The 27,325-nt window shown below is 40.2% G+C and overlaps 1 protein-coding gene across 1 annotated transcript in view; it reads right to left on the minus strand.

The window, feature by feature from the left end:
• Nucleotides 1–5,816: 5,816 nt before the first annotated feature.
• Nucleotides 5,817–27,325, minus strand: part of fasn (fatty acid synthase) — an 84,980-nt gene continuing 63,471 nt past the window's right edge. Inside the window, exons 31-43 of the mRNA XM_068004162.1 lie at nt 26,393–26,515; nt 25,942–26,165; nt 22,533–22,734; nt 21,573–21,724; nt 20,673–20,764; nt 17,805–17,956; nt 16,438–16,683; nt 14,025–14,213; nt 12,402–12,626; nt 11,368–11,588; nt 10,407–10,505; nt 9,061–9,312; nt 5,817–7,775 (exon numbers count right to left, since the gene is read on the minus strand). Coding sequence (XP_067860263.1) covers nt 7,638–7,775; nt 9,061–9,312; nt 10,407–10,505; nt 11,368–11,588; nt 12,402–12,626; nt 14,025–14,213; nt 16,438–16,683; nt 17,805–17,956; nt 20,673–20,764; nt 21,573–21,724; nt 22,533–22,734; nt 25,942–26,165; nt 26,393–26,515 — 2,315 coding nt within the window. The 3' untranslated portion in view covers nt 5,817–7,637. The remainder of the gene's footprint in view (nt 7,776–9,060; nt 9,313–10,406; nt 10,506–11,367; nt 11,589–12,401; nt 12,627–14,024; nt 14,214–16,437; nt 16,684–17,804; nt 17,957–20,672; nt 20,765–21,572; nt 21,725–22,532; nt 22,735–25,941; nt 26,166–26,392; nt 26,516–27,325) is intronic.

The raw sequence follows: 27,325 nt of genomic DNA on the forward strand, positions 1-27,325 counted from the left end.
TGCATACTAACTTTTTGATTTCCTTGCACTGCAGTACTTTCCAGTTTCACGCCATTAAGATAATAGCTCTCTGATTTTTCCTGCCAAAATGCATAACCTCACATTTTCCAATATTGTATTGCATCTGCCAAATCTCCGCCCACTCACCCAGCCTGCCTATATCCCCCTGTAGGTTTTTTATGTCCTCTTCACTCTCCACTTTCCCTCCCATCTTTGTATCATCTGCAACTGTACATCTCCCTCCAGTCTGAAAAACAGCCATTCACCACTACTCACTGTTTCCTGTGACTTCGCCAATTCCGTATCCATGCTGCTACTGCCCCTTTTATTCCATGGGCTTCAATCTTGATGACAAGCCTATTATGCGGCACTTTATCAAAAGCCTTTTGAAAGTCCATATACACAACATCAACTGCATTGCCCTCTTTGACACTCTCTGTTACCTCATCAAAAAACTCTATCAAGTTAATTAAACTCGATTTGCCTTTAACAAATCCATGCTGGCTTTCCCTAATCAATCCACACTTGTCCAAGTGACTGCTAATTCTATCCCGGATTATCGTTTCTAAAAGTTTCCCCACCACTGATGTTAAACTGACTGATATGTAGTTGCTGGGTTTATCCTTACACCCTTTTTTGAACAAGGGTGTAACATTTGCAATTCTCCAGTCCTTTAGCACCACCTCCGTATCTACGGATGTTTGGAAGATTATGGTCAGTAACTCTGCAATTTCCACCCTTACTTCCCTCAGCAACCTAGGATGCATCCCATCCAGACCGGGTGACTTATCTACTTTAAATACAGCTAGCCTTTCTAGTACCTCCTCTTTATCAATTTTTAGCCCATCCAGCATCTCAACTACACTTTCCTTTACTAAGACTCTGGCACCATCTTCTTCCTTGGTAAAAACAAATGCAAAGTACTCATTTAGTACCTCAGCCATGCCCTCTGCCTCCATGAGTAGATCTCCTTTTTGGTCCATAATCACCCCCGCCCCCCCTTCCTTACTACCCGTTTACTGTTTACATGCCTATAGAAGACTTTTGAATTCCCTTTTATGTTGGCCGCCAGTCTATTCTCATACTCTCTCTTTTCCCCTCTTATTTCATTTTTCACTTCCCCTCTGAACTTTCTACATTTAGCTTGGTTCTCACTTGTATTATCAACCTGACATCTGTCATACGCCCCTTTTTTCAGCTTCATCTTACTCTTTTTCATCCAAGGAACTCTGGCTTTTGTTGTCCTACCTTTCTCCCTCATGGGAATGTACCTAGACTGTACCCGAAATATCTCCCCCTTAATGGCCACCCATTGTTCAATTACAGTGTCCTCCTTGAAATAAAATGGCAGAGACATTACCTGCACAAACCTGTAACTCCATTTACAGCACCCTGTGTACAGATGCCTGGCCTTCCACAAGCTGTGAATGCAAATGAAGGATCACTAATTATTGCCACCAGTGCCTCTGCTGCAGCTTTGCTTCCTTTCTACCTATCCTAACTGCTCCACCAGCACCCCTGCTCCCTCCCTTGCAGGCACGGCGAAGGATTCAAGCTAAACTCCCTCCTCCAACCTTAGGGTCTGGCTCCTTTCTCCTTCAGACCAAAGGTCTTGGATGATGGACACACCATAAAATAGAAGTGGTCCAATGGCCCTGCCATGCACAAAATTCTACTTCTTCCTCAGTATGCAAGAAACACTGTGAATGATTCACCGATTATCATATTTTTTTTAATTCATTCATGAGGGCGCCACTGGCAAGGTCAGTATTTATTGCCCATCCCTAATTGCCCTTGAGAAGTTGGTGGTGAGCCACCTTCTTGAACCACTGCAGTCTGTGTGGTGAAGGTTCTCCCACAGTGCTGTTAGGTAGGGAGTTATAGTATTATAGCAGAATTATTGCAGTACCTGACTATAGTCAACTGCTACTCTGTAAGAGGTTTTACATAGAATGACTGGAATGATTGTTGGAATGGGTATGTTACAAACCTGTTAGAATGGAGGCATCATATTATCCAAATCTCAAGACTGAAGTTTAATTTGTCTGTGAATGTCACTTGAACTGCTCAATAATACTAAGAAATAAAAGATATATAATATGCTCAGTGATTTATGGAAAAATTCTCAAATTTCAAACTTAGATCAGATTCACTATTGTTCCATAAACTACGTCATATACCTTGCTTGACTCAACTGGTAGTACTCACCTCTGTCTCAAAAGGTTGTGTTTTTTTTTACAACTAGTAAAGCCCAAATCATAAAATGGGTCAGGGAAAACTTATCAAATTAAATCATAATGTTATTACTATTATCCACTATGCACTCCAGTCCCTGCAGTACCCTCCGGTCACGGAGGGCCTCCAGCGTACCAGCGGACACCATATGCTCCTTCTCTGGGGCCACCCAGACACGGACAAGGCCGCAGAAGAGAGGCAGGTAGCCAGAGCTACCACCCCCACTGGCCGTGTCTAACCTGGACTGAAGTGCAGCCAGAAATTGAGGAACAGTCTCTTCAATTAGTGTAGATGTGAAACACAGACTCATCCAGGCCGCAAAAGGTCACTGATGCCTGAGAGTCCATGAAGTGACTTAAGGACCTACTGCTCCATGCAACACTCTCCACCCCAGGTCCCCAATGGTGCAGGGGAGGACTTCCGAGTAGCAAACCCTCCATTGGGGTACCCCACCTCCACTTGACAGCATGGTGGTATGCCAAGGCATGACCGGATGGAAAACGTTGTGGGTTTAATTCCGACTCAAGGACTTGAACACAAAATCTAAGTTAACAACCTGCACTGAAGTTAACAACTTCAGTGCAGGTTTGAAGGAATAAGGCATTGTTGAAGTGCTGTCCTTAAGATGTGATATCAAATATTGCCTGCCAGTTCCAGTGGACATTAAAGATCCCATGGTATAATTTGAGGAAGAGCAGGGAGTTCTCCTGGTGTACTGGCCAACACATTTCCATGATATTTAAAGACAAGATTGGGTTCATCAACTGGCCTACGTCTATACCGGGGTAATTTACTAGTGGTTACTTATTCCCTATATTGTTTTCTTGTCTTTTTGGCTATAAGATTTTGTTACTACTTTGTTACTTTGCTACAATCTTTGACTGGCCACCAATACCATCAAAAATCAATTAGTTTGTCACTCATCTCAATATGCTGAGTATTTTTGCTTCATTATATTATTTAAATGTAAGAACTGTTGTTTTAGATCTAGTTTAGCATGCGAGACAGCCATCCAATAAATTGAAGGCATAGTAGAAATCCTATGTGAATTCTGGTGTGAAATTTACTGTATCAGAGTACTTTGTCAGACATGGGTTATTTATCACTGCAAGGCATAAAGTGAAAGATACACATTTCAGATTGTGAGTGATGCGGTCCACTAATGGAAACTGCCACTTATGGAAAGTGGTTCATAATAAAATGTTCAAAAATTCCAAACCATAACACAAATCATACATGTAATTCCTAACATTTCCCTCAGTATTGACAGCTCAATATACAAGTGCAGTAGAAAATATAATAAAAACTATCAGTTTTGTTTCTATAATTACAAATAGAATTCCTACTATTTTTAGTCAGCCAGGTCAGTATGGGGTGATTAGGAGATCTGAAGCTGGAGATGAGTAAACTGGGCCATTATATACAAGAGGCCCAGCAGGCTCTTGATTGGGCCTTGAGATTTTGCAATTGTTTCACCTAGCGGGAATATAGTTTACCCAATTCATCTGGTTTTCAGCATGGATTTTAGTTAGTTGTACTATGTGGTGTCAATGTTACTCTGGTGCTGGCTAGCATGAAAATTAGCTAAAGGAGCTTCCTTGGTGACTCTTTTTGGCTCAACTTCCTAATCCCTAACTTTGTGCATCAATGCGTAGGTGGTCTGGTCAGTGCTTCTCAATTGAAAATTGGTTAACAGACAGGAAACAGAGAGTAGGAATAAATGGGTCTTTTTCAGGGTGGCAGGCGGTGACTAGTGGGGTACCGCAGGGATCAGTGCTTGGGCCCCAGCTATTCACAATATATATCAATGATTTGGATGAGGGAACCAAATGTAATATTTCCAAGTTTGCTGACGACACAAAACTAGGTGAGATCGTGAGTGGTGAGGAGGATGCAAAGAGGCTTCAAGGCGATTTAGACAAGTTAAGTGAGTGGGCAAATACATGGCAGATGCAGTATAATGTGGATAAATGTGAAGTTATCCACATCGGAAGGAAAAACAGAAAGGCAGAGTATTATTTAAATGGTGATAGATTGGGAAATGTTGATGTACAAAAAGGGACCTGGGTGTCCTTGTACACCAGTCACTGAAAGCAAACATGCAGGTGCAGCAAGCAGTTGGGAAGGCAAATGGTATGTCGGCCTTCATTGCCAGAGGATTTGAGTATAGGAACAAGAATGTCTTACTGCAGTTATACAGGGCCTTGGTGAGACCACACCTGGAGTATTGTGTGCAGTTTTGATCTCCTTACCCAAGAAAGGATATACTTGCCATAGAGGGAGTGCAGTGAAAGTTCACCAGACTGATTCCTGGAATGGCAGGACTGTCGTCTGAGGAGAGATTAGGTCGACTCAACCTGTATTCACTCAAGTTCAGAAGAATGAGAGGGGATCTCATTGAAACATATAAAATTCTGACAGGATGCTGGGAGGATGTTTCCCCTGGCTGGAGGGGGGGGGGGGGGGGGGGGTCCAGGACGAGGGGTCACAGTCTCAGGATACGGGGTAGGACATTTAGGACTGAGATGAGGAGAAATTTCTTCACTCAGAGGATGGTGAACCTGTGGAATTTTCTACCATAGAAGGCTGTGGAGGCCAAGTCACTGAATATATTTAAGGAGATAGATAGATTTCTAGACACAAAAGGCATCAAGGGGTATGGGGAGAGAGCGGTATTATGGTATTGAGATAGAGGATCAGCCATGATCATATTGAATGGCGGAGCAGGCTCGAAGGGCCGAATGGCCTACTCCTGCTCCTATTTTCTATGTTTCTCAAGGCTCGCCAAAATTCACTCATATCTGAGGTGGAATTGTGCTTCCATTGTGATTTGGGCTGAGGTGTTGCTGATAGTATGCAAAGTATCAAATTACTGCATGATTTCTTCTAAGATCATTTCTCTGCATTACAAGTGTTCCTGGAACAGACCAAAGACCAGCCAGAGTGTCTCCCTGCTGTCTCAACGATATAATCCACTTGGCCAGGCAGATTTCATTCATTGTTTCTTTTTGATAAACTACCGGTCTCTGGGACAAGATTTCCTCAGTGGACTAGTTGTGCAAAATCATAAACATGCTTATAAAGAATAGGTTGATGAGGCTGAGTGCAAGAAAGATTTCTTCCCCTCTCTGCCATGAAGCCTAAATTCAGTTTTTATCTAATTTTTAAGTTTTTGTAGCCTGTCAGATATTTTCAATTGCTCTTTCGCTTGAGAATACTGAATGTAACCTTACCAAGCTCTTTGACAGTGATAAAAGTTGCAGTTGTTATTATAAGTTTATGAGGATGAAATGGTTGAAAGGCACTATTACAATACACTAAGTCAAAATCTCCAAGGAATTTCACTAGGTCCTTCCTGTTTAACAGATTATCTCATGTGAGGGTAATAAATGCTCAGGGTTCGGTTACGAAGCAGTTATGTATCAAGCAGTTAAGATGACATTGTAACTTAAAAAGGGCTGTTCAAGAAATTTGTCATGTGGTACTGGCCAGAAAACATACCAAAATAAAATTAAATCTTATCAGAGGAAGAAACTCAAGAAAAAACTGGTAACAAATCAGAATCAGAGTATACCACTTAATTTAAATTACAGTGAATTGAAGTTTTATTTGAGGTTTGATGCTACAAATTGCAATGTCTTGTATAGAATAATACACATTATAACAACAATTTGTCTTGAATGATCAAACTATAGTGATCAGAATAGCTTGGATAGAGCAGCAGAGAGCAATTAAGCTATTATAGTTAGTCAAATTTAATTACATTCTCGTGAGAAATAGCAGATTTAATGACAATGAATTATTCAGTATCTAGGTTGATTTTAAACAATTATTGCATTGTCAAAACATTTTTAAAAAAGCTAAGCAATACTTTCAAATATCTAATCAACTGAAATTACTCCTAAAAAGTCATAATCTTTAATTATTGTTCTGTTCTAAGAAATTGATTTTAAACAATTTTCAGATATTGATTTTTATTAAAACATTAAATACAAGCCATGAATATAGCCCAGAGTAGCTGTTTTACAAAACCAAGGAAAATATGGTAAGCCACAAAATACATGAAATGAATTCAATGACATACATTTGCTAATGACACATCAAACAGCAGGATTGGCCCACTTACACGAATGTGTGGAAGTCCGTTCCTCAATCACAAATTAATTGGCGCATTATCTCAAACAATGATCTTTATGTAGTATCTCTATGTTCGACTTCTTCAGATTGATCATTTCAACAATTTAATTGAGTTCTACTGGGGAAAAAAAGACACATGCAATATACACACACCTGGTGCTTTGCTGAATTATCCTAGCTTTGAAAAAATGCAAAGTTGTTAATTGACTGCATGTAAAATGCTCACATCATTAGGTCCCTTGTTTTGAATTAGAGATCCCTTCGTGTGACTTTGTTTTGACAAAGGGGGCTCGACTGAATTTGTGAATTATCCAGAGAGTGCACCAGATACGTCAGCTAATTATCTGATGAGTTGGGGGGGAAATAATACTTACTAGAGGGGAGGGGGGAAAAAAGTTTTCTGCTATCACTGTGTAAATAGGAGATTTCTGCTCTGTGCAGGCAGTATTTTACAATTGTGTTTAGGTGTCATCATTTGTTTTAGTAAAACATTTCGGCCAATGTACCCCACCCCCAACTTCCTGCTCCGCAAAATTCCCCTTTGGCCTACAAGGCCAGCAGTGTCTGAGTTGTAAGATTTGCCACAACTGCCATTTGCTGGCACTGCGATTTGAATGGCATGGGGATATTGATGCCAGCTTTTCATTCACCACAAAGAACAGCCTCATTTTTGGGTGTTGTTCTATCCAGCAGCTTCACCCAATCTAGGCAGGTGAGTTGAACTGATAAGAGATTCCTGGGACTCAAACTCCGTATCTTCTGATTTGGAGCCAGGCACTTAACTACTGATCATTCCAGTTGTAATTGGTTTTTACCCTTTTTGCAATGCCAAACTTCACATTAAAAATAACAGACTTGACCTTTATTTCATTCCACACACAAAAAAAAAGTTTACAGTTTGGAGAAAAATGATAAACATTACTTTCATGAAAAAAACAGAGGAATGGATCATGCTATTTCTAGGTTCCACGTTACAAGCTATTCAACGGGACAAATTAAAAACTGCACATCATTAGTTTCTATTTCTTCATAGACAATGAATGTCTCAGAAATAGGTCAGTCAGTTTTTTTTGTTTGCCCATTTTGGTCTGGCTATGTACCAGTTTCTCTATTAAGCACTATATTTACTGCTTTGAACTACAACCAAGCCACATGAAATTACAGTTTTTGCAACAAATTCATTGTGTGAAAAGACCCGATAGCTGTACAATCTATTGCACACGCCAGGAATCATGGTTGATTGGACAACATATAAATCTTCTGGTTCAGCCCTCCCGAGCAGCAACCCGTGGCTCTGCCAAAGTGTTGTGGATGATGCTGACAATTGAGTCCACTGATGCTCCCTTTAAGAATGTCCAGTGATCTCCTTCGATTACATGAATGAAGACCATCCCATCACAAACCTGGAGGTGAAAGAATAAGATGGAAAAATAACAAAATTCATCTAATTTTCTATAGAAGTAATTTTAACCTAACCCGCCGGTCAAGAAACGGACAGGATCAGATGCAACGCAGTTTTACACCCCGCCCGATATTACTCTCTGTTAACTTCAATGGAGAGTAAAAATCAATTTTCGTTAGGTTAAAATTGCACCCGTAGGATTAGATTAAGTAATTGTGAGTAAAGGCTTGTGCTTTTTATGCATCCCTCCATTGTCATAAAATGAAGCTGAGGACTGAAACTTAGTCAAACACATTTTGAATTCATATTATATTACAGTTATAGGTTTTTCACCTTGTCATCTTCTGACTTAACAGCAGTTCTAATATACAGTAAAATGTATTGATTGTTTTGAGTTCTTGTTGGTAAATATTACTAAAAGGTCTATCTTTTTAGTATCCCCGGCCCTGAAAACCAGGACTTAATTTTGGCAGCAGAATAACTTCATTTGAATAATCATCAACTGAAGTGTTCATTCACAAGGCAGGAGTTGTAAATTACACTTTACACAAGGGACCAACAGCTCAATGCTTCTACAGAGGCTTGGCCAACTATTAATCTCTGGGATGTGGGTATAGAAGATCATCTGTAAAGAGATTTAACTGCAAAGGACTTAAAAATCTTGCATTCAGAATCAGAAGAATGGTAGTTGACATCAGCATTTAGACTTTCAGGGATGTTTGGAATAGCACATCCTTAAAAGGCTTATGTAGGGCTCAGGGTAGTGCAGTGGGCTACCTCACTGTCCCTTCCCCTCCAGTGATGAGGTAAAGAAAAAAAAACTTTGGACAGTTTATTTCCAGCTTTTAGTGGATTTGAGACCCCACCCCACAACATAACTTGGCAGTCTAAGAGAGTCCACAGGATAGCTGCTATGGGAAAGAGCAGTCTGAGAAAGCCCACAAAAAAGATGGCTGGTGTGGGAAAGGGCAGTTTGAGAGGGCACATAAGATGGTTGGTGTGGGAAATGAAACGACAAGTACTTCACACATGATAACGCAGTACGTACATGCGTATTCAGAGGAAAAGCAGTGCATTCAATGCGTCCAGCAGGATTAGCCCAGCTGACAAGGGAGTTTTATTTAGTATTCATCACTCATGCCAACAAGATAAGTGTAACAAATGCATTTGAAACCAGAAGCTGATGTAAGAATCTTGCCAAGTCTTTACAAACCAATAAAAGGAGCAATTCAACACGAGAAGAATAAAGTGCATATATCTAAAGAAGAAAAAAAACAACAGCCCACCTCAGAGAGTTGGTAATCTCCACCCAGACCCTCTTGAAGTTTGTGGGTGGTCTTTGCTCGCAGCAGTGTGATGTTTCCACCGAATTTAGTTGCAGGGATATACTCGTCTGCCGCTTTAAGTTTGTAGTAGAAAGCGGTAGCAGCAAAACTAAGCGTGTTATGGTTGATGCTTTTAAGGTTTGTGGTTATCATATCAACAACTGCTTTGACTCTTGCTTGCAAGTTCGCCAATGGCAGCAACTTCTCGAAGAGCTGCAGAAAGAAAAAAAAATCTGAAATGGCTAATTTTGCATAAAAAGCATCAGACTGTTTCACAGAAATCCCAATGCACTGTGACTGAAATATTTTTGCACAACAGTAAATTTAAGAAGATCATAATTACTCAGTTTATTCAGAGAATACTGCAAACAAAGAAATCAAGTAAACAAAAAGTCACTAATACAGGTTTTACGTCCTGGTTAAAAAAATTCTAGGAGATATTTAGAAAAGGGAAGATTTGTTTATGTTGTAGATAGAGATGGATATGTAACAGCTGACGGACTTTAATATTTTACACTAATAGTTGCACAGCCTGGTTTACTGACATGTTTAACACAACTAGATTTGGTTTTAATGAAGTAAAATTTAAACATCTCATCTTCATTTCATTTGTAATAATCAAATTTCAACAATGTCAAACTTCCCTTTCATTTGCACTTTCAAGAGTCTCCGTTACCACTGACAAAACATAAATCAGTTAGGTCGATTGGTAAGGATATAGTTTTAAAGACTATGGGGTTAAATTTCCGTAGGGGTTCTCCCGCTCGCCCATCGTAACTTCAGCAGAAGAGCCATGGAAACCCCAGAAAACAGTGTTTACACAATTTTCCTGGGGTTTCCACTGCTCTTCCGCTGATGAGCGGGAGAAGCCCTCAGGAAATTCACTCCCTAAATATTGGGAATGTGGTGGCACAGTACATTGCAGCAGCAATGTACAGCACTAGATGGAGGCAGATTTGACCTGCTATGCCTTCAAGTTACCATCAAAGAAGATGCAAAACAATAACCAAGCTATTGAGGGGCAGGAAAATGACAGTGCATCATCCTCAGGTTGAAATCGTTCACCTTTCATTGCTAGAAAAGAACAAACTTAGTGGAGGCCCACGGGGGTATGGAGAGGGGCATCTCACTCTCAGCCACAATTGTCTGGGGTTACCAAGGGAGTTTACGCTGAAATTAAAATAAATCACGTACATGTTGGAATAGATGTGACAAAATTTCAGTACGTGCCTCTCACAGACTGACTCATGGTGATTCACTCATCTCATTCTCTAGGTGATTTTTTACTAAACGTGCCCAGTCCTTACCTTGTTATGTTCTGCATTTGTGAACTGCCCAACAAATGCACACATTGCTTTGGTTTCTGCTTCAGCATCATTTCCAGTTGTCAGTTTTGCTTTGTAACTCTAGAAATCAAGGGAAAGAGAATATTAGTGTTGATCTCAGTAAAATAAGCACGGTTTAAGAGTAGATTTTAAAAATCATTTTGTGGGGGGGGGGGTCAAAGAAAAAGAACAGAATTTGTTTATTATGGAAGCATTTTTTGTTCTTGTCCATGCAGCCCCCTTTACCCAGTAAAAATGGGTTAGTCCTTCTTATTGCTTTCCATAATTACAGCCAACAGTGCATTAAAATTGGCTGAAAGCAGGCACATGTGTAGAAACGTGAAAAGCGACAGAATCAGTTCCACTAACATTAGGTAGAAGCCTCTGCAATTGTGAGGCTGCCTTACATAAAGGCCCAAAGCCCAACAAAAAAACAAATTACAATCGAAGTCAATGGAAAGGGAAATCAGGCAGGGTGTATAACGGGTAAGCAATAGGACAAAGGAACAGAGATACATAAAGTCACAAAGTCTACAGCACAGAAACAGGCCATTCGACCCAACTGGTCTATGCCAGCGTTTGTGCTCCACACGAATCTCCTCCCACCCCTCTTCGTCTAACCCTATCAGTACATCATTGGAGAATAAAAAGGAAAAACTGCAAATGCTGGAAATACCCAGTGGGTCATTCAGCTTCTAAAGAGAAAAAAAAACAGGTTGTGACATTTCAGGTGTGTACCCTTAATCAGAACTGAAAACCAAAAGATGAGTAGGCATTTCAGTAAGGCTGGAAAAACAAATGAAAGGGATAGGGAAGGGAAAGAATAGATCCACCAATCAAGTGACCTGCATTAAGTGACCTGCAAACTATTTGATAGAAAACAATTAGGTGATGTAAAAGAGATTCATTGTAGTTTATTAAAATAACTTAGATAGTTTGATACCTGGGTGTAGGCAGCCACATACGAGTGGGAGCCATCAAGTAGGATCAGGCACTCAACAGGACGTGGAATGTTGGCCTGTGCTTGCAGCTGTGTGCAAATTTCAAATGCCACACAGGCACCGAAGGAGTAACCAGCAATTCTGTAGGGACCCTCAGGCTGGACCTGTTTAATACAGCCAAGGTAATAGGAAGCCAGGTTCTGAATACTATCCAGAGGGGCAGCTGCACCGAAAACAGACAAAGTTAGTGCGACGTAATAATCCACGGTTTTTAAACTCAATTTATTTTACACATATATTGTCAGCAAAGTGCCCGACTCTCTGAAACGATCCTTTGCTCTCCCTCTGTGGAACTGAGCTGGAGAATTTGATGGGGACACACTCTGTTGCTTTCCTGCCCACTGAATTTCTTGCTGGCCCCCTTCAAAACAGCAACCCATATATGGGTGCCGTATTGTAATATTATGCAAATAAGGGAAATACATCATCCTTTACATCTGTGCAATCCTGGATACGCAGAGACACCTGTTTGTCCCTAGTGTCTAGTGTTGCTATGGGCAATTAAAAGTCTAAATGACACAAAAGCCTATACACCAAATTTTATTAAATTCAAAACTTATGCTAGTTGCACTGTGGTTGTTGGCAAGGCGATACTGCGGTGGGCATGCTACAGTATTTCAGCACCCATTACAGTCCGCCTCTCCAGCAGAGGATTGTAACATGCCAAGACTATGCAAGTATGTGCCCTAATTTTTGTAAAGTGGAAAATCTAGGCCCGTGTTTACTGATGTTGGGTTGGTCTTAAGCCCATTTTCATATGCCGATATTTTGGCAATTTGTGTTTTTAAAATTAGTACAGTGTTCAAGTGAAGTGATCACAACAAAAATAATATATCTTTCTGTAGCTAAAGCTGCCGAAACTCTAGCTAGAATGTGAGCATTTTTGAGTGAGCTGCATTCAGTTGAATGGTTCCCAAGAGTTCTCAAGCTGATTGTGATGGAAAACATTTAGACAATGGCTTGCCCAGTTCTGTACCTTGTGTACATTGTAGACCATAGCAGGGAATGCTGACTTTGGACGCAAGTGCCTTGAAGGCTTCAACCGACCCCTCAATTGGGTGGACTAAGAAGAGAGGTCGCTCATTACTCTCTGTGTTATTCAGCTGGGTGATGGTAGGCCCTTCAGGATTGACAAGTAGAACATTGAGATCCAGATCTTTCAGCTGTGAGTCTATCGGTGTCAGAGGTGAGGGTTTGGATTCTGTACAAAAGATAAGAGTATATTACTTTTCCAGAGTGAGGGGTATGCATTTACATTGTTACTTAATGTCTAACATTACTGCACTTTTCTGAAAGAAAAACCTGTAACAAATGCAACCAGTTAAAGTGGTTATAAATGAATATTTATGATAGCGATGAACAGTAAATATTTTAATAAAATAATATGCAGGAATAAAATTCTCAAAGACAGGTAGTGCTCATTTACATGAAACTAAAATGTTAGTCATAGCATTTGTTGTTTTAGTATCCAAGTGCCAAGGAATATTTCATTTTTGAACACATCGTCTTATGTTTGCCACCTTACGGTTTCATATTTCTAACACTGCAGTTAATTGAACAATGCATGAGTAAATGTGCACCTATCCTCTGTAAACAACAGCAGAAGAGCACCTTGGCCTAGATTAATCTATTTACTGTTCCTCAACTTCACCTTCAAGAAAAGTGTGCTACGCGGGAGAGGGACAATGAAAGAATATATGAAAAAGAGCAATGATTTTTCACAATGCTACCTCCCAGACGCCGAGGCAGTTCCTAACTTAGGTTTGTGCCATGCTTTGATGGGCCTACAAGAAATATGTACAAAAGACAAGAGTACACTCACCTTTCCTTCTAGGCCAGTGAGCAGTGAAATCAGGAAGCATTTTTTCACACAAAGGGTAGTGGAGATCTGGAACACTCTCCCACAAAACGCTGCGGATGCTGGGTCAAGTGAAATTTTGAAGACTGAGAGCGACAGATTTTTGTTCAACAAGGACATCATGGGATATGGGGCAAAGGCAGATATGGTTCTGCTATTGCCATTGGCAGCTACTCTTGACCAATCTTTTGTTTCTTAACTTGTCCCCTTACCACCTTCCTTGTCTTGCACCATCATCCCTTTTGTCATTTAATCACTCCAGCCCTCTACCCTATCACTGACCTTCCCTTTTGTTCGTTCCTCCCCTCCCTCCCCCCATCCCTGACTCTGTACTTGCTTAAAAACTTAAACTCTTTAACACCTTCCAGTTCTGATGAAAGGTCTTTGGCCTGAAATGTTAACTCGGTTTCTTTTTCCACAGATGCTGCCTCATTTGCTGAGTTTTTCCAGCATTTTCTGTTTTTATTTCAGATTTCCAGCATCTGGAGTATTTTGCTTTTGGTCCTTTAAGAGTTGTTGTGTTGTCTGATTTTGCATTTCCCAGCCATGTGTGCTACTGGCCAAGTCTTTTCTGTGCCTGTAGAACTGTTCAAAATTAGAGGCTGGGCGTTATATAGCAAATTTTGGCAACACCCATGCTATACAGGTGCACCCACACCATAGGTGTACATAGTCACAGTTTTCCAGGACTGCAAAATCGAGGTATTAGTGTATCATTTCTCAATAATTTAAATTCCTTACCTCCTGTACTGCCAGATTTATTCGTGTGTTCACGTAATTTATTGATGGTGAGTTGGCGGATTTCTCTCATTGTCATGATGATATCATAGTCCCTCTCAAGTGTTTGTCGTACTTCCACTCCCATCAGCGAATCAAGGCCTAGGTCGGCAAGAGTTGAATCTGGGTTCAAACTATTGATGTCTTGCGCACCTTAGGGGATAGGAAGGACAGAATCTTAGCCTAACAGGTCATGCCAGACAACTGCATATACATAATGTCTGAAAATTCATTTTTAAAAAAAAACTGGAGACATAGAGATATAGTCATTATATGTTAATAGCAAATGTCCGATCAGCTGATCAGAATTTCCATGGTAACTTCCCAAGACTCTGCTCCAAATGCTTACTGCCATTGAAGCTTGTTGCTAAAAATCAAAGTCCTCAGGTAACACATAGTTTATCAAGCATGGGATCACCAGCAGTGTTAGATAACATGCATGGGATCACCAGCAGTGTATGCTCAATGTAGTTTATCCTTATGAGTAGAATGTCCTGTTATAAGTCTTTCTGTTTATATATACCATTTACATTCACAGATTCCCGTTAGAATCTCCTGATGTGTCAGTGGGTTTATCTAATGAGTACCTGAGCTGCACAAATCAGGAAGGTTCCCAGTTCGGTCCCCAGTCGGTGCTGTTAGTTGGGCTGCTGTAGAACAGGGGCACTACAACTGGTCTCAGCATCACTGGTTTAGGGAAGGAACAACAGCCAGGATTGCCACTCCTAATCACAAACCAAAGACCCTTCCAGAAATGCATATGTTTGGATGAGGAAATGATGGAGTTTGGCTGTGATTTCCCACCCCCCCACCCCGAGTTCAATGCCCTGCCAAGACTCACTGTAAAGGCTTATACATGAGTAATGGCTGTAGAGCACAACTGGTGCTCGTGGAACCATATTCCAACAAAATTCGGCTGGGCATCAAACGGGCGACAGCGGATCATAAGAACAGCAGGAGTAGGCCATCCAGCCCCTCGAGCCTGCTCTGCCATTCAACAAGATCATGGCTGATCTTCTACCTCAACACCATTTTCCTGCACTATCCCCATATCCCTTGATGCCTTTAATATCTAGAAATCTATCGATCTCTGTTTTGAATGTACTCAATGAGTCTCCACACCTCTCTGGGGTAGAGAATTCCAAAGATTCACCACCCTCTGAGTGAAGAAATTTCTCCTCATCTCAGTCCTAAATACCCAGTGTTATTCTGAGACTGTGACCCTCGTTCTAGACTCCCCAGCCAGGGGAAACATCCTCCATGCATCTACCCTGTCGAGCCGTGTAAGAATTTTGTATGTTTCAACGAGATCACCTCTCATTCTTCTAAAGTCTAGAGAATACAGGCCTAGTCTACTCAATCTCTTCTCATAACAATCCCACCATCCCAATAATCAGTCTGGTGAACCTTCGTTGCACTCCCTCTATGGCAAGTATATCCTTTCTTAAGTAAGGAGACCAAAATTGTACATAATACTCCAGGTGCGGTCTCACCAAGGCCCTATATAATTGCAGTAAGACATCTTTACTCCTGTACTCAAATTCTTTTGTAATAAAGGCCAACATACCACCATCAGCCACCAGATATAGACCCTGCCTGATTTCCCCTGAAGTCAATGAAAAGAAAAATCGGGCAGGGTGTATAACGGGCAGCCGATCTGCTACCACCCGTTCTGTGCCCATGTCAAAGTTGCATTTTACCGCCAATGTCTTTGACACCTGAAGAGGGGAGAAAATTGATGGGGAGAAACTGGCGAGAACACGTTTAAAATATTGCTTCTTGTTGGATCACACTTCGTGGGAAACCATTGCAAATGTTTTGTACTGACTCAATTTACAAATGTTTTAATTGTAAATTGACAAAAAGAAATACAAGAAAATGTTACACATATTTATTTTAGAATTTTTGAACAAAATTAAATCATGAAGACATATAATCAAGTTATCTCTTACATGCTAAATATAAAACAGCTTACTATTGCTAACTAATTCTTGATTTGTAACTTTGTTCAGTATTCAAATAGTAGCAACGAGTTTGCTGTATTGTTGGCACACTTAATGAGTTCTGCAGGTAACTGCTCCAATCCTTAATTTTGGAAACCATTTTAATCAGCTCTTTTGTTGTGTAAGCAAACCAGTTATGACATGGATAGACACAGATTGCTTCGCAAAGTAACAGAACTACATTAACTTGGTGTAAGTATTTATTTTTAAACTATGTGGTATTAAAACTATCCACTTAATATTGGACCAATAGCAACAGGTCCTACACTATTATACAAAACCTAGAATCATCAATGTTCACTCTCATAGGAGCAATAGAGGATGGTCATTCATGCAAAACATCCTACAATATAACTTGTATCAATAAGGCTTACCAAGTATGTTGGCAACAGCCTTGACGAGGTCCTTCTGGCCACTGTCATCAGTCTTTTTAATTGCTGTCTTCTGAGCAAGGACGAAACTGCACATAACTGGATGAGACTGGTTCAGGAACTGGTCCAGAACCTCGAAACAGGAGTACATCTTCTGAGGCAAAGTTCCACCAATTACAATGTCGTTATCACCCATGGTTTCGAAGACAACACCCGCATCTCCAATGCTACCCCACTGAATGGCTAGGCCTATGATACAGATTGAAGATAATCTTTGTAAATTACAGAAATATGTTCAAACATCCTTAGATATTTTCACAACCTTTTGTTCTTTTATGCTTTTCAATTGTCGCGCCAAGGTGATTTCTATAAATTAACTATCAGTTTTCATTACTTTAAAGTTGAATGCCCAAAACTCGTTTGGGTATTTAACTCATTATTTCTCTTCCTTCCTCATCTCTTTTGTTCAAGTTCTAATGAGGAGCTAAACCCTGAAACATTAGCCTCTCAATTTACAAATGTTGGAGCATTTGCTGTGTATTTCCAGTACTTTCAGTTTTTATTTCAGATTGCCAGTATTTTCTTTTGATTACAAGAAAGGGTGCACTTATTTGCCATTGACTTATTCACTCAAATGATGATTATTGGCACACTCCGATAGGGGCAAAGAGGGGTGATATGTTGTCATGTTGTTGGATGTGTAGTGGATTGAGGGAATTTCCCTTTCCTGGAAAGTAGGCGAGAAGGAGATAAGGCGGTGGTGTCAAAGGTAGACTGTAATGCACAGAAGACTTAAGTGATGAGGTGTGCTCTGATGAGCCTTGCAGCAGTCACTGAGGAGTCCTTGGAGTCTATTTCATTGTTATGCTCTCCTCCATTTAGTTTTGCCTTCTGCTCAATTTTCTTGCCCCATTTATATACCGCTAATACAACAAACAGTGAGGATATTCACCCCCAAGGCCTCCCGCAGGCTGTGCAAACTGGATAGCACGTGAATTAGGACACTATTCTTTCACGATTTAACATGGCCTCACATTAAACCGGTTGATATTCTGCTCTCTCCGATAATGACTGGATGTCAAAGTTTGAAAGAAAAGTGCTATTTTCAAAAGCATAAATAATGCAATAGGAATTACTGAAACTTAAATGGAAAAGAGTCAAAATAGTCAGGATTTTTTTTTGGGGGGGGGGGGCGGTGAGTGAGTATAGGAGGGGAGATTGCACATTATCCGTCATGAAAGAAAAACATACATATTTAATACATCAGGCAGGGCACTAGTTTTAAACCAATTAACTTCAATTTCTTATAGATTTAGGAAAATTTCTGAAAGAAAAGATGGACTGATTTGCTTCTGTTCTATACCACGTACCTGCCAGTCCATCACGGCATCTCTGCTCACAGATACGTTCCATGGCAGAATTGGCAAAACCATAGTTACTTTGGCCAGCAACACCATAGCCACAGCTCACAGATGAGAACACAACAAAATAATCCAGTGCTGGACATTTCTCCCTACTGACCCTAAAGAAGAAAATTTTAACAAAAACTTACTGGCTGCATTAAACTTGTATGAAGATCAAATTTAGTAAAGTATAAATCACGCACTAAAAATAGTACAGAACATTGGTAACATGCATGTTAATCATGACACACTAAATGCTCTTTGTACGTTTAAATCATACAATAGTATCTCGAAGAAGGATTGTTTATTTCTAATGTTGATTATAGTAAATACCACTGCACGAACAATGGGTTTAGGAATGATTAGGCTTTTCTGAAGTTTTCAAATTCATTGATACATAACATTATTGATAGATTAGGTGAATGGGCAAAACTGTGGCAAATGGAATTCAATGTAGACAAATGTGAGGTCATCCACTTTGGATCAAAAAAGGATAAAACAGGGTACTTTCTAAATGGTAAAAAGTTAAAAACAGTGGATGTCCAAAGGGACTTAGGGGTTCAGGTACATAGATCATTGAAGTGTCATGAACAGGTGCAGAAAATAATCAAGAAGGCAAATGGAATGTTGGCCTTTATATCTAGAGGACTAGAGTACAAGGGGGCAGAAGTTATGCTGCAGCTATACAAAACCCTGGTTAGACCACACCTGGAGTACTGTGAGCAGTTCTGGGCACCGCACCTTCGGAAGGACATATTGGCCTTGGAGGGAGTGCAGCGTAGGTTTACTAGAATGATACCCGGACTTCAAGGGTTAAGTTACGAGGAGAGATTACACAAATTGGGGTTGTATTCTCTAGAGTTTAGAAGGTTAAGGGGTGATCTGATCAAAGTTTATAAGATATTAAGGGGAACAGATAGGGTGGATAGAGAGAAACTATTTCCGCTGGTTGGGGATTTTAGGAGTAGGGGGCACAGTCTAAAAATTAGAGCCAGACCTTTCAGGAGCGAGATTAGAAAACATTTCTACACACAAAGGGTTGTAGAAGTTTGGAACTCTCTTCCGCAAACGGCAATTGATACTAGCTCAATTGCTAAATTTAAATCTGAGATAGATAGCTTTTTGGCAACCAAAGGTATTAAGGGATGTGGGCCAACAGCAGGTATATGGAGTTAGATCACAGATCAGCCATAATCTTATCAAATGGCGGAGCAGGCACGAGGGGCTGAATGGCCTACTCCTGTTCCTATTACATGATACTGCTGTTATTGTATCTTTTTGACTTAAACGCTTGTATATTACTTTTTTTTGGTGTGATAAAATCTTTAAATCAAAAAAAAATTAACTCTAGGGAATGGCTGAATGTGAGGACAAACAAGTTATTGTGGTACTCACAATAGTTGGATGACTCCCAAACCTGATCTAAAAGGCTTGTACTCATCACCTCTAGTAGGCCAAATTCAAGAGCTTACAGTTAATAAACCAGACATATTTTAAGCCTGATAATTCTGACTTGGCAAAAGTATATTTTCATTGACATATTCAATTCTGGTACTTCAAAAGGTTAATAAACATGTTACTAGCAAAGTAAACAAAGCAAATAGATCCTATGGACCACCAAAGCTCAACTGTAAAAATGCTCCCGATTCGGAAAAATGTAAATGGGGATAGGGTAGGGAAGTGGAGTTGAGTTCAAAGATCAGCCATGATCTTATTGAATGGCAGAGCAGGCTCGAGGGGCCATATGGCCTACTCCTGCTCCTATTTCTTATGTTTTTAAATCATTTCTCCAGAAAAGAACACACCGCTAGTTGAAAAACTTTTTTTTTTGTAAAGGAAGAAAGTCCTCAGGAGGAGCCCCACAAAGACCATTTGGGCCGCTGCTACCCCAGGCTCCCGAAAGTAGTCAAGCTGCTTTTGGACGCCCGTTTAGGGGGGGCAGCTGGCCAGTGGAATATTAATGAGGCCTGGCCCTTTAAATGGACCAGTACTCCCAGTGCAGCTCCCGGGCATGTGTCCCACTGGCTTTCTGCCCAGGAGAGAACATTCCCCTTTAATATCTACCAGACATCAAAATGATGGATAGTTTGAACTGAATCTTCAACAGTTCAGCACTGCCTCAGTATTGCACCAGAATGTCAGTCTAGGTCATTTGCTCAAGACCTGATGTGAGGATGGAACCACAACCTTCTCTCTCAAAGGACTACCAGCATCTAAATCAAGCTGACACCGTTTAAACTGCTGGATCTCCCACAGTATTACTTGTGGGGCCTGGGGACTGCTCAGCACCTGCTTGAGCATTGGGTAATCTCAGCTCTTGTTGCTCCAGAGTTCTAGGACCTGGGGCACCCCGAGGAAAGCAGGGTGTGATAGGAGTAGAGTGTTTATCCCTTGGCAACTTGTATTGGCTGGCTTGAGACAAGTTCTATAGACTATGGAGGCCAGGGAATGTGAGACTAGCTACCCCAGGGGGCAAACTTGTGGCCCAAGCCTGGTGAAATTGAGGGAGCAGCAGGACTGGGAAGAGATACCTTCAATATTTTAGAAAAAAAAATGAAATCTAGTGAGTATGCATCCCTAGGGGTCACATTGATTCTTTCATGATCTCAGAACTCATGAGCATTAGGTCACATTATTTCCACCAACCAATCAAATTGGTGGAACAGTAATATCTGGCTCACATGATCTTCATGGGCCAATTGGACTAAATGAAGCAATCAAATGTTCAGAAGGGAACTCAAACTTGATTTCAGTAATGTAGCTAAACTGATTTTTTTTTTAAAAAACTGCTGTAATAATTTGAACTGTTTCTAAAGATCTAGACTGTTTACTTGCCTGTCCAAGTGAATTGTGCCATTGTACTTGGGCTGAATAACGGCCTTGAAGAGGTCAGGTGTCTGGTTCTCAAACAAGCCATCTTTTAAAACCTGTAGAAAAGTACATAAATGAAATTCCAGCAAATTTGAAGGCAGGTCCCTTGGGATAACAGGGCAGTGTGCTAACTCAAGGAACAATCTAGTCTTCACCAGAGATTACAGAACCTAATCTATCTAAGCTGAATTCAAATGCAGGTATTGGAATTTTGGAAGAGCAGCATTCTAACACATCACTTGATGTTTTTCCTAAGTAGGACTTGTCCTGTATCTATGCAGAGTGGTCACGTTCCTCACAGGTACAGTAGTTACATTTTTATATTCTAAACTAGATTGTAGTATCTAGGACAATTTGCAGCAGGGATATTTAGCACTACTCTTGACAGGAATAGGTACCTCAATCATGAAATAAAGTAAGTTGCTAACCTTTGGTGAATGGAAAAATTTGTAAAATGCTTTTAAAAACATTTTTTGGGGTGGCAAGACATGATGGAACTGGATTTTATTTTTGGAATTTTTTTTTCTCCATCACAGATAAGTCCAGCTGAAAGTGGAAATCACACAGGAAGCACCTTCACATCCAACATACTCACTTTGGATCACCACAGTGGTGCTAATATTCACATCCACAGTAGCAAAAGGTGGTAAATAGAAATGTGATTAACTACTCAGTTTTATAACGCAGTGCGTGAAAAAGCCAGCACAAGCATCATCTGTGGCCAAAAGAAAAAATAAATATAAACTCAGGCCCGTTGTGTCCAACGGGATTTAATTCCTAGAAGTAATTTTTACTAACTTAATCCAGGGTCTAATAATAACCTGTTTTAACATATATCAGCACAACATTGTATTCTGAACTCACCATAGCCAGATGGAAGATGCCACCCACAGGGCCAAGACCAGTGGCCTCTGCAATGAGATGCTGCGTACCCTCTAAAGAACAAATATCACTGGTGGAAATGAGGATTTCGAAACCCATTTCCCTCCAATCATGTACCTGCTTAGCCTGGTACCCTGTAACCGAGCAGGAAATATCATTCAGTTACAATCAATCTGTCAGAAGTAGTGCAGACATTAAATAAACTCAATTCAACGACTGCTAATAATTGCAGTAAAGTCAAATTTAAACTATTTCCCAAAAGTTCTTGGGTAACAGAGCTTATGAGAGTTTAAAGTTCCCGTTTAGATGAATACATGGATGAGTACCAAAATACAATTTGCCATTATCGACTACAAATTTTGTGTGTCCACTGGCGGATGAAACTTTACACAGTTACAATGCAGGACAAGTAGTCAACACATTGTGAAACATAATGTATATCATTAATCTAAGATGTTCAGGCATCACAGATTATGGCAATTGTTTGTGTGCTTTAGGTTGCAAAGATCAACACTCAATGCAGATTTCCTCCTGCCCAATAGAAAACTGAAGTCACAATTAGAATTCCTGGAACATTACAATAATTTACACTGAGTGGTTAACATTGGTCTAAATAAACAGATATTTTCAAAAATACAGCATGAAGGTAGGGTTTTACTTTTGCTAAATTGGATCTTTATAAAGCTACAAAAAGATTTAACAGCTGAGTTGTTTTTAGCCAATTGTCAGGGTTATAAAATGTTAAAAAAAAAGGTGCATGACATCAGTACACTCACACTCACAGACAGACTTGCATTTGTATGGCATCTTGTCATGTTTCTTAAAAATAACAGAATTCCACACACAATGAACTACTTGGAAGTCACTGTGACTTATGTAGGCAAACATGGCAACTATATTATGCATAGTACGATACAATCAGCAACAAGTTTTATAACTTACCATTGCGTATTCCAGATCGCGATGTCAACACCAGTTTCTGAGCACCTCTCTCAATTAGCCAGTTTGCCAGCTCCAAACCAAAACCTCCCAGACCTCCGGTGATGATATAAGACTTTGCCGCTGGACATGCAGTACGGGGCACTGCAGCAATGGAGAGCTGTTCTGAGTGTGCAGTGGGGGATTTGCCTTCCTCTTCTCGAACCTGTTTAATGACACCATGACACCTCTTTAATTTGATGAGACTATTATTTCCACTTTTCCACCACCATCATTATCAATGCTGCTTCATTATCAGTCAGCACTAGGTGCAATTCTAACAGGGCAACGTGGACAGTATAAGTTGTTTCCTTCCTATCTCCCCCTTCACAATTCCACCTCACAACTCAGCCAATGGTAAATGATACTCGCCCACCTTAGGCCGGGGATTGTTGGGCCAAGCAAGGACTGAAACTCTTGTACCTTCAAACTGCTATTCAAATGTGCCCACAGGCTACTTAGATAATTAGGGAACTGTAGAAAAACATATTCGATTAGGTAAAAAGCAGAATAAAGGAGGTAGGAAAGCAATGTGGGCAACAGGGGAAGTAAGGGATTAAAAAAAACTTCCATTAAGTATAAAACTACAGGTAAGAGATAATGAAAAGAGATAATGAGAATTCGATTACAAAAAAAAATTCTATGAATATACTTGGGGAAAACAGGTGACAAAGGAGGGTTCCCAAGGGGACGTGACAACTAATAATCAAGGAACAGCAGATGTCCTTAAATGATTTATTTGTGTCAGTATTTACAAATGAATCCGAAGATGATTTTCCCCCATACAACGTTGCACTTAAAGGGCAAGAGGAAGAGATGATAGATATAGAAATTACTCACAAAGAAGATAGAATAAGATCGCAAAGGAGAGCAAGACACCCAACCCTGTTGGACTCAAAAGGAAATGCCAAATGAAATTGATCACATCCTAAAGGGTATCTTAAGGACAATCACTAAATATAAAGACGTTGTTTCATGAGCCTGGAAAGACAAATCTGGTGCCAGTTTATAAAAAGTGAAGGACAGCAAAATATAGATCCACTGGGAGTTGGGGAAATAAAACAAATCATCCCGAAAGGAAGAATGGTGAAATCAGAAGAAACATAATATGATAAATAGTAACTAACATGGCTTTCCACCTCTCCCTCCTCCATTAAGACCTTCCTTAAAACCTGTCTTTTGACTAAGCTTTTAATTACCCCTCTTCACATAGAGGTGGTAAACATGTAGACTAGCCTACCTCAGAAGCAGTGGAGGCTATATATTTTAAGAGGGTGATGGATAAATATTTGCCAGGCAGGGCTATTAAAGAGTGTCAGATAAAGCAAAGTGAGAAATCTGTGACATGCCAATGGATGGAGAGGGTCATTTTCTATCCTGGATAATCCTACATTCCTAAGAAAATTGGAACATGTGGGGAGGGGGAGGTGTGATGCATCATAGGTAACTTTGTCTCCTGGAGGTTGTTTGCCTGAAGGAGTTGGGGAGGAATTTCCCAGCATTCTTCCTGAAATTTGATCACTGGGTTTACTTCATTTCTCTCAGGAGTTAGCAATATAAGTGGTTTGGGAAGGTAGGCATAAGGTTGCAATGTCTATAGAATAAAGGATATCAACTTGCCCAATTTCATGAGAATTGGCAAGTCTGATGACATTTCTGATTTATCTATTTATATATTTGTAAGATGATTGGGTTTTTTTGTTACCTAGATTGACAGTACAATAATGAAATTTCAAAACATGTCAAGGTCAGATATTATGCAGATTGGCTGCAATTTATTTTGCAGGTTTCCATATTCATTTCCGTAACAACAAAGTTCAAAAGAAAAATTTTTTAAATATATAACACTCTCCAACTATTTAAAGTCAAAATGGGTTTAGAAAACCTCCTCTCTCACAGGAGGAACTATTCTTTGAGATCCAACACCTTGGACCCCCAACTATAAGTAGGTAGCTGCTCAGCTGATGCCAGTTACAGGGTAGAGAGCAAAATTCTTTATTGAAACCATAGAAGATTACAGCATAAAAGGATGCCATTTGGCTCATTGTGTCAGTGCCAGCTCTTTGCTAGAGCAACCCAAAACTAATCCCATTGCTCACCTCTTCTCCCATTCTTCCTCTGCTTCAAGTATTTATTCAAATTTCCCTTAAAGATTGCAATGGTCTCTCCCTCAACCACTCTCCATGGCAAAGCATCCATGCTCCAATAACCCTCTAAATAAAAAATATCTCCCCCTCTCTCCTCACTTGCTTAGTGATAGTTTTAAATTGATGACACCTCGTCACTGACTCCCAACTAGAGGAAATAGTGTTTCCCTGTTCATTATCAAAACCCTTCATATTTTTAAAAACCTCTTAAATGTCCTCCCACTCCAATTTGAAACAGTGCCAGAATCTCAGATCTTTCCTTATAATTATAGTTTCTCATTCCTGGTATCATCATGTGAGCCTGGACAGCAAGCATCAGCAGGACACGTAACTGCAGTTACGTGTCCTGCTGATGGGAGACACCTGAGCCAAAAGGATTCAGTAGCAGCCAGATATTTTCCTGGCTAAGTTGCCTCCTATCCAGCACTCACTCTGTGGATTCTCCATGGAGCTCTCGCTATTATATAAAAATGTCATGGGAGTATCTCCCAACTAAAACTATTTCATGAGGTGACCAGGACGGACATAAAAAATACCACTTTCTACATTCCCTTCAATTCCGAGCTCAGTGACATACTACTCAGTATTATTACACTACTCAGAAATTTAAATTCAGATCTTGGCTGCTGTAACACTGCTCAGCTTGGCACTCTTTCCGTTCTTTACTTAAATTCACTGGGATCTAAACTGAGATCATCACAGCCAAAGCAGTAATTCTATACCAAAATATTTTTTTTTTTCATTAAGAGAATTATTTTCCAATGATTCAATATATTTCTGGAATTTAACTTTATAAATTTTCTCCTAAAGGTATAACAGAAGGCATTTGTGTACAGTACCTTTGAATGCTGCAAAGGACACTCAAGTAAAGTACTGAAAAGGTTAATGTATTTGCTTCACAAACCTGTCTTTCTAGATTTAGTACCTAGATTTGTCTCACACCCAATTATTTAAGTACAAGCCACATATAATTAGTATTGTCAGTTCTTGGCTAGGATGTTGGGTGGGGTGATTAGCAGGAGCACAACATCTGAGTCAGGTTTGAGGTGGGCCCAGAATATCTGACACACTGCAGTGCTTACTGGTGGCTCTTCAATAAAGTGCATCACACCAACTTTATAGAAAGAAGTTTCTAATCTGCTTATCCTTCCAATTGAAGGCAACTTGCCAGAGTAGACCGCACTTCAGAAGTGAGAAGAAACATGACCAAATGTTTTTGACCTCACCTTCAGAACAACCTTTCCAATGTGTTTGCCCTGTGCCATAAAACGAAAAGCCGATTCCACATCATCTCGATAGAATGTCGTGATCTTCAGTGGTTTGACCACACCACTGTGTATTCCATCCTTCAGGAGCTCAGATACTTCCTCCCACTCACTGCTCCTTTTTTCAAACAGGCCATCAAGCAGGATTCCATGGAATGCAATATTCTTCAGGAAGACAGCCATACCTGAAAATAATGTATGCTCATCACAAAGGACTTCTAAAATTTAGCCCATCACTAAAACATGTTGTATAGGAAAAAATAATTGGAAAGGTTTATCTGCCCCCAAGATAGATATTGGAAATAACTTTATAGTTCAATTCATCACAGATTAAAATGATAGTAACAGTTTGGAGACCACTGTTTTATCTGTAAATAGTTACTAGATTTGCTTTTTACTGTAGCATACTTACCGAGTGGACTGTTATTAGAAAGGTCATATTTGCCAATCTCAAGGAAGCGTCCACAACGAGCCAGGCAACGAAGACTGGCCTGCAGCTTCTCTTCAGCTAATGAATTCAGCACCAGATCCACTCCTGCAGGCAATGGCATCATACAGTTAGATTAACTAACAGAATGCTCTGAGAAAAATTATTCTTCATAATCAAAGCTTAATGTAGTAAGGACATTAAGGAGCTCCTTACAGCAGTTATATGTGCAAGTCCATTGTCACCTGACCACACACCATTCGTCACTGGATGGTAGTTCTACCAGGTGGAGGTGTGGAGCTTTAGCAGCAATTTGTGTGGCTCTCTGAAATCCAATTGTGGTAGTCAATAAAGCGTGTGTGTGTGTGTGTGTGTGTGTGTGTGTGTGTGTGTGTGTGTGTGTGTGTGTGTATATATATATATATATATATATACACACACACACACACACACACACACACACACACACACCCCCCCACATACATATGTGTTCTCATACCCAGACTCCAAGTAACACCTTCCAGCAGCCATTATTCTCAGTGTCTAGTTTTCTCATCAGTTATGCAGTGCACATACATCTTCAGAAGGTGAAAGGACCAACATGGGTATCAGCAACCTGACTGCCAATTTGACATTCTAAACATTCATGTGCAATACCACATACCATCTTTCCTCATCATCCCGCTTAATCCAGATCCTTCTGTGAGGAGCTTTAGCAGAGAGACCTGCATACTATGAAGCTGATTCTGCCTCCAGTGTGCTCAGTGACAGGTTAATGCAGGCCAGAATCCTTCCTCCCTACAACAGTTTTGCCACAAATACACTTCACAGTTTGGTCTTGAATATTCCACATGGACCCATTCTTTGCACACTGAGGAATTCTGAACCATAAGGAACTATCTGGATATGTCTTATATG

Source organism: Heptranchias perlo, chromosome 23 (genome assembly GCF_035084215.1).
Source record: "Heptranchias perlo isolate sHepPer1 chromosome 23, sHepPer1.hap1, whole genome shotgun sequence".
In the NCBI taxonomy this organism is placed as follows: domain Eukaryota; kingdom Metazoa; phylum Chordata; class Chondrichthyes; order Hexanchiformes; family Hexanchidae; genus Heptranchias; species Heptranchias perlo.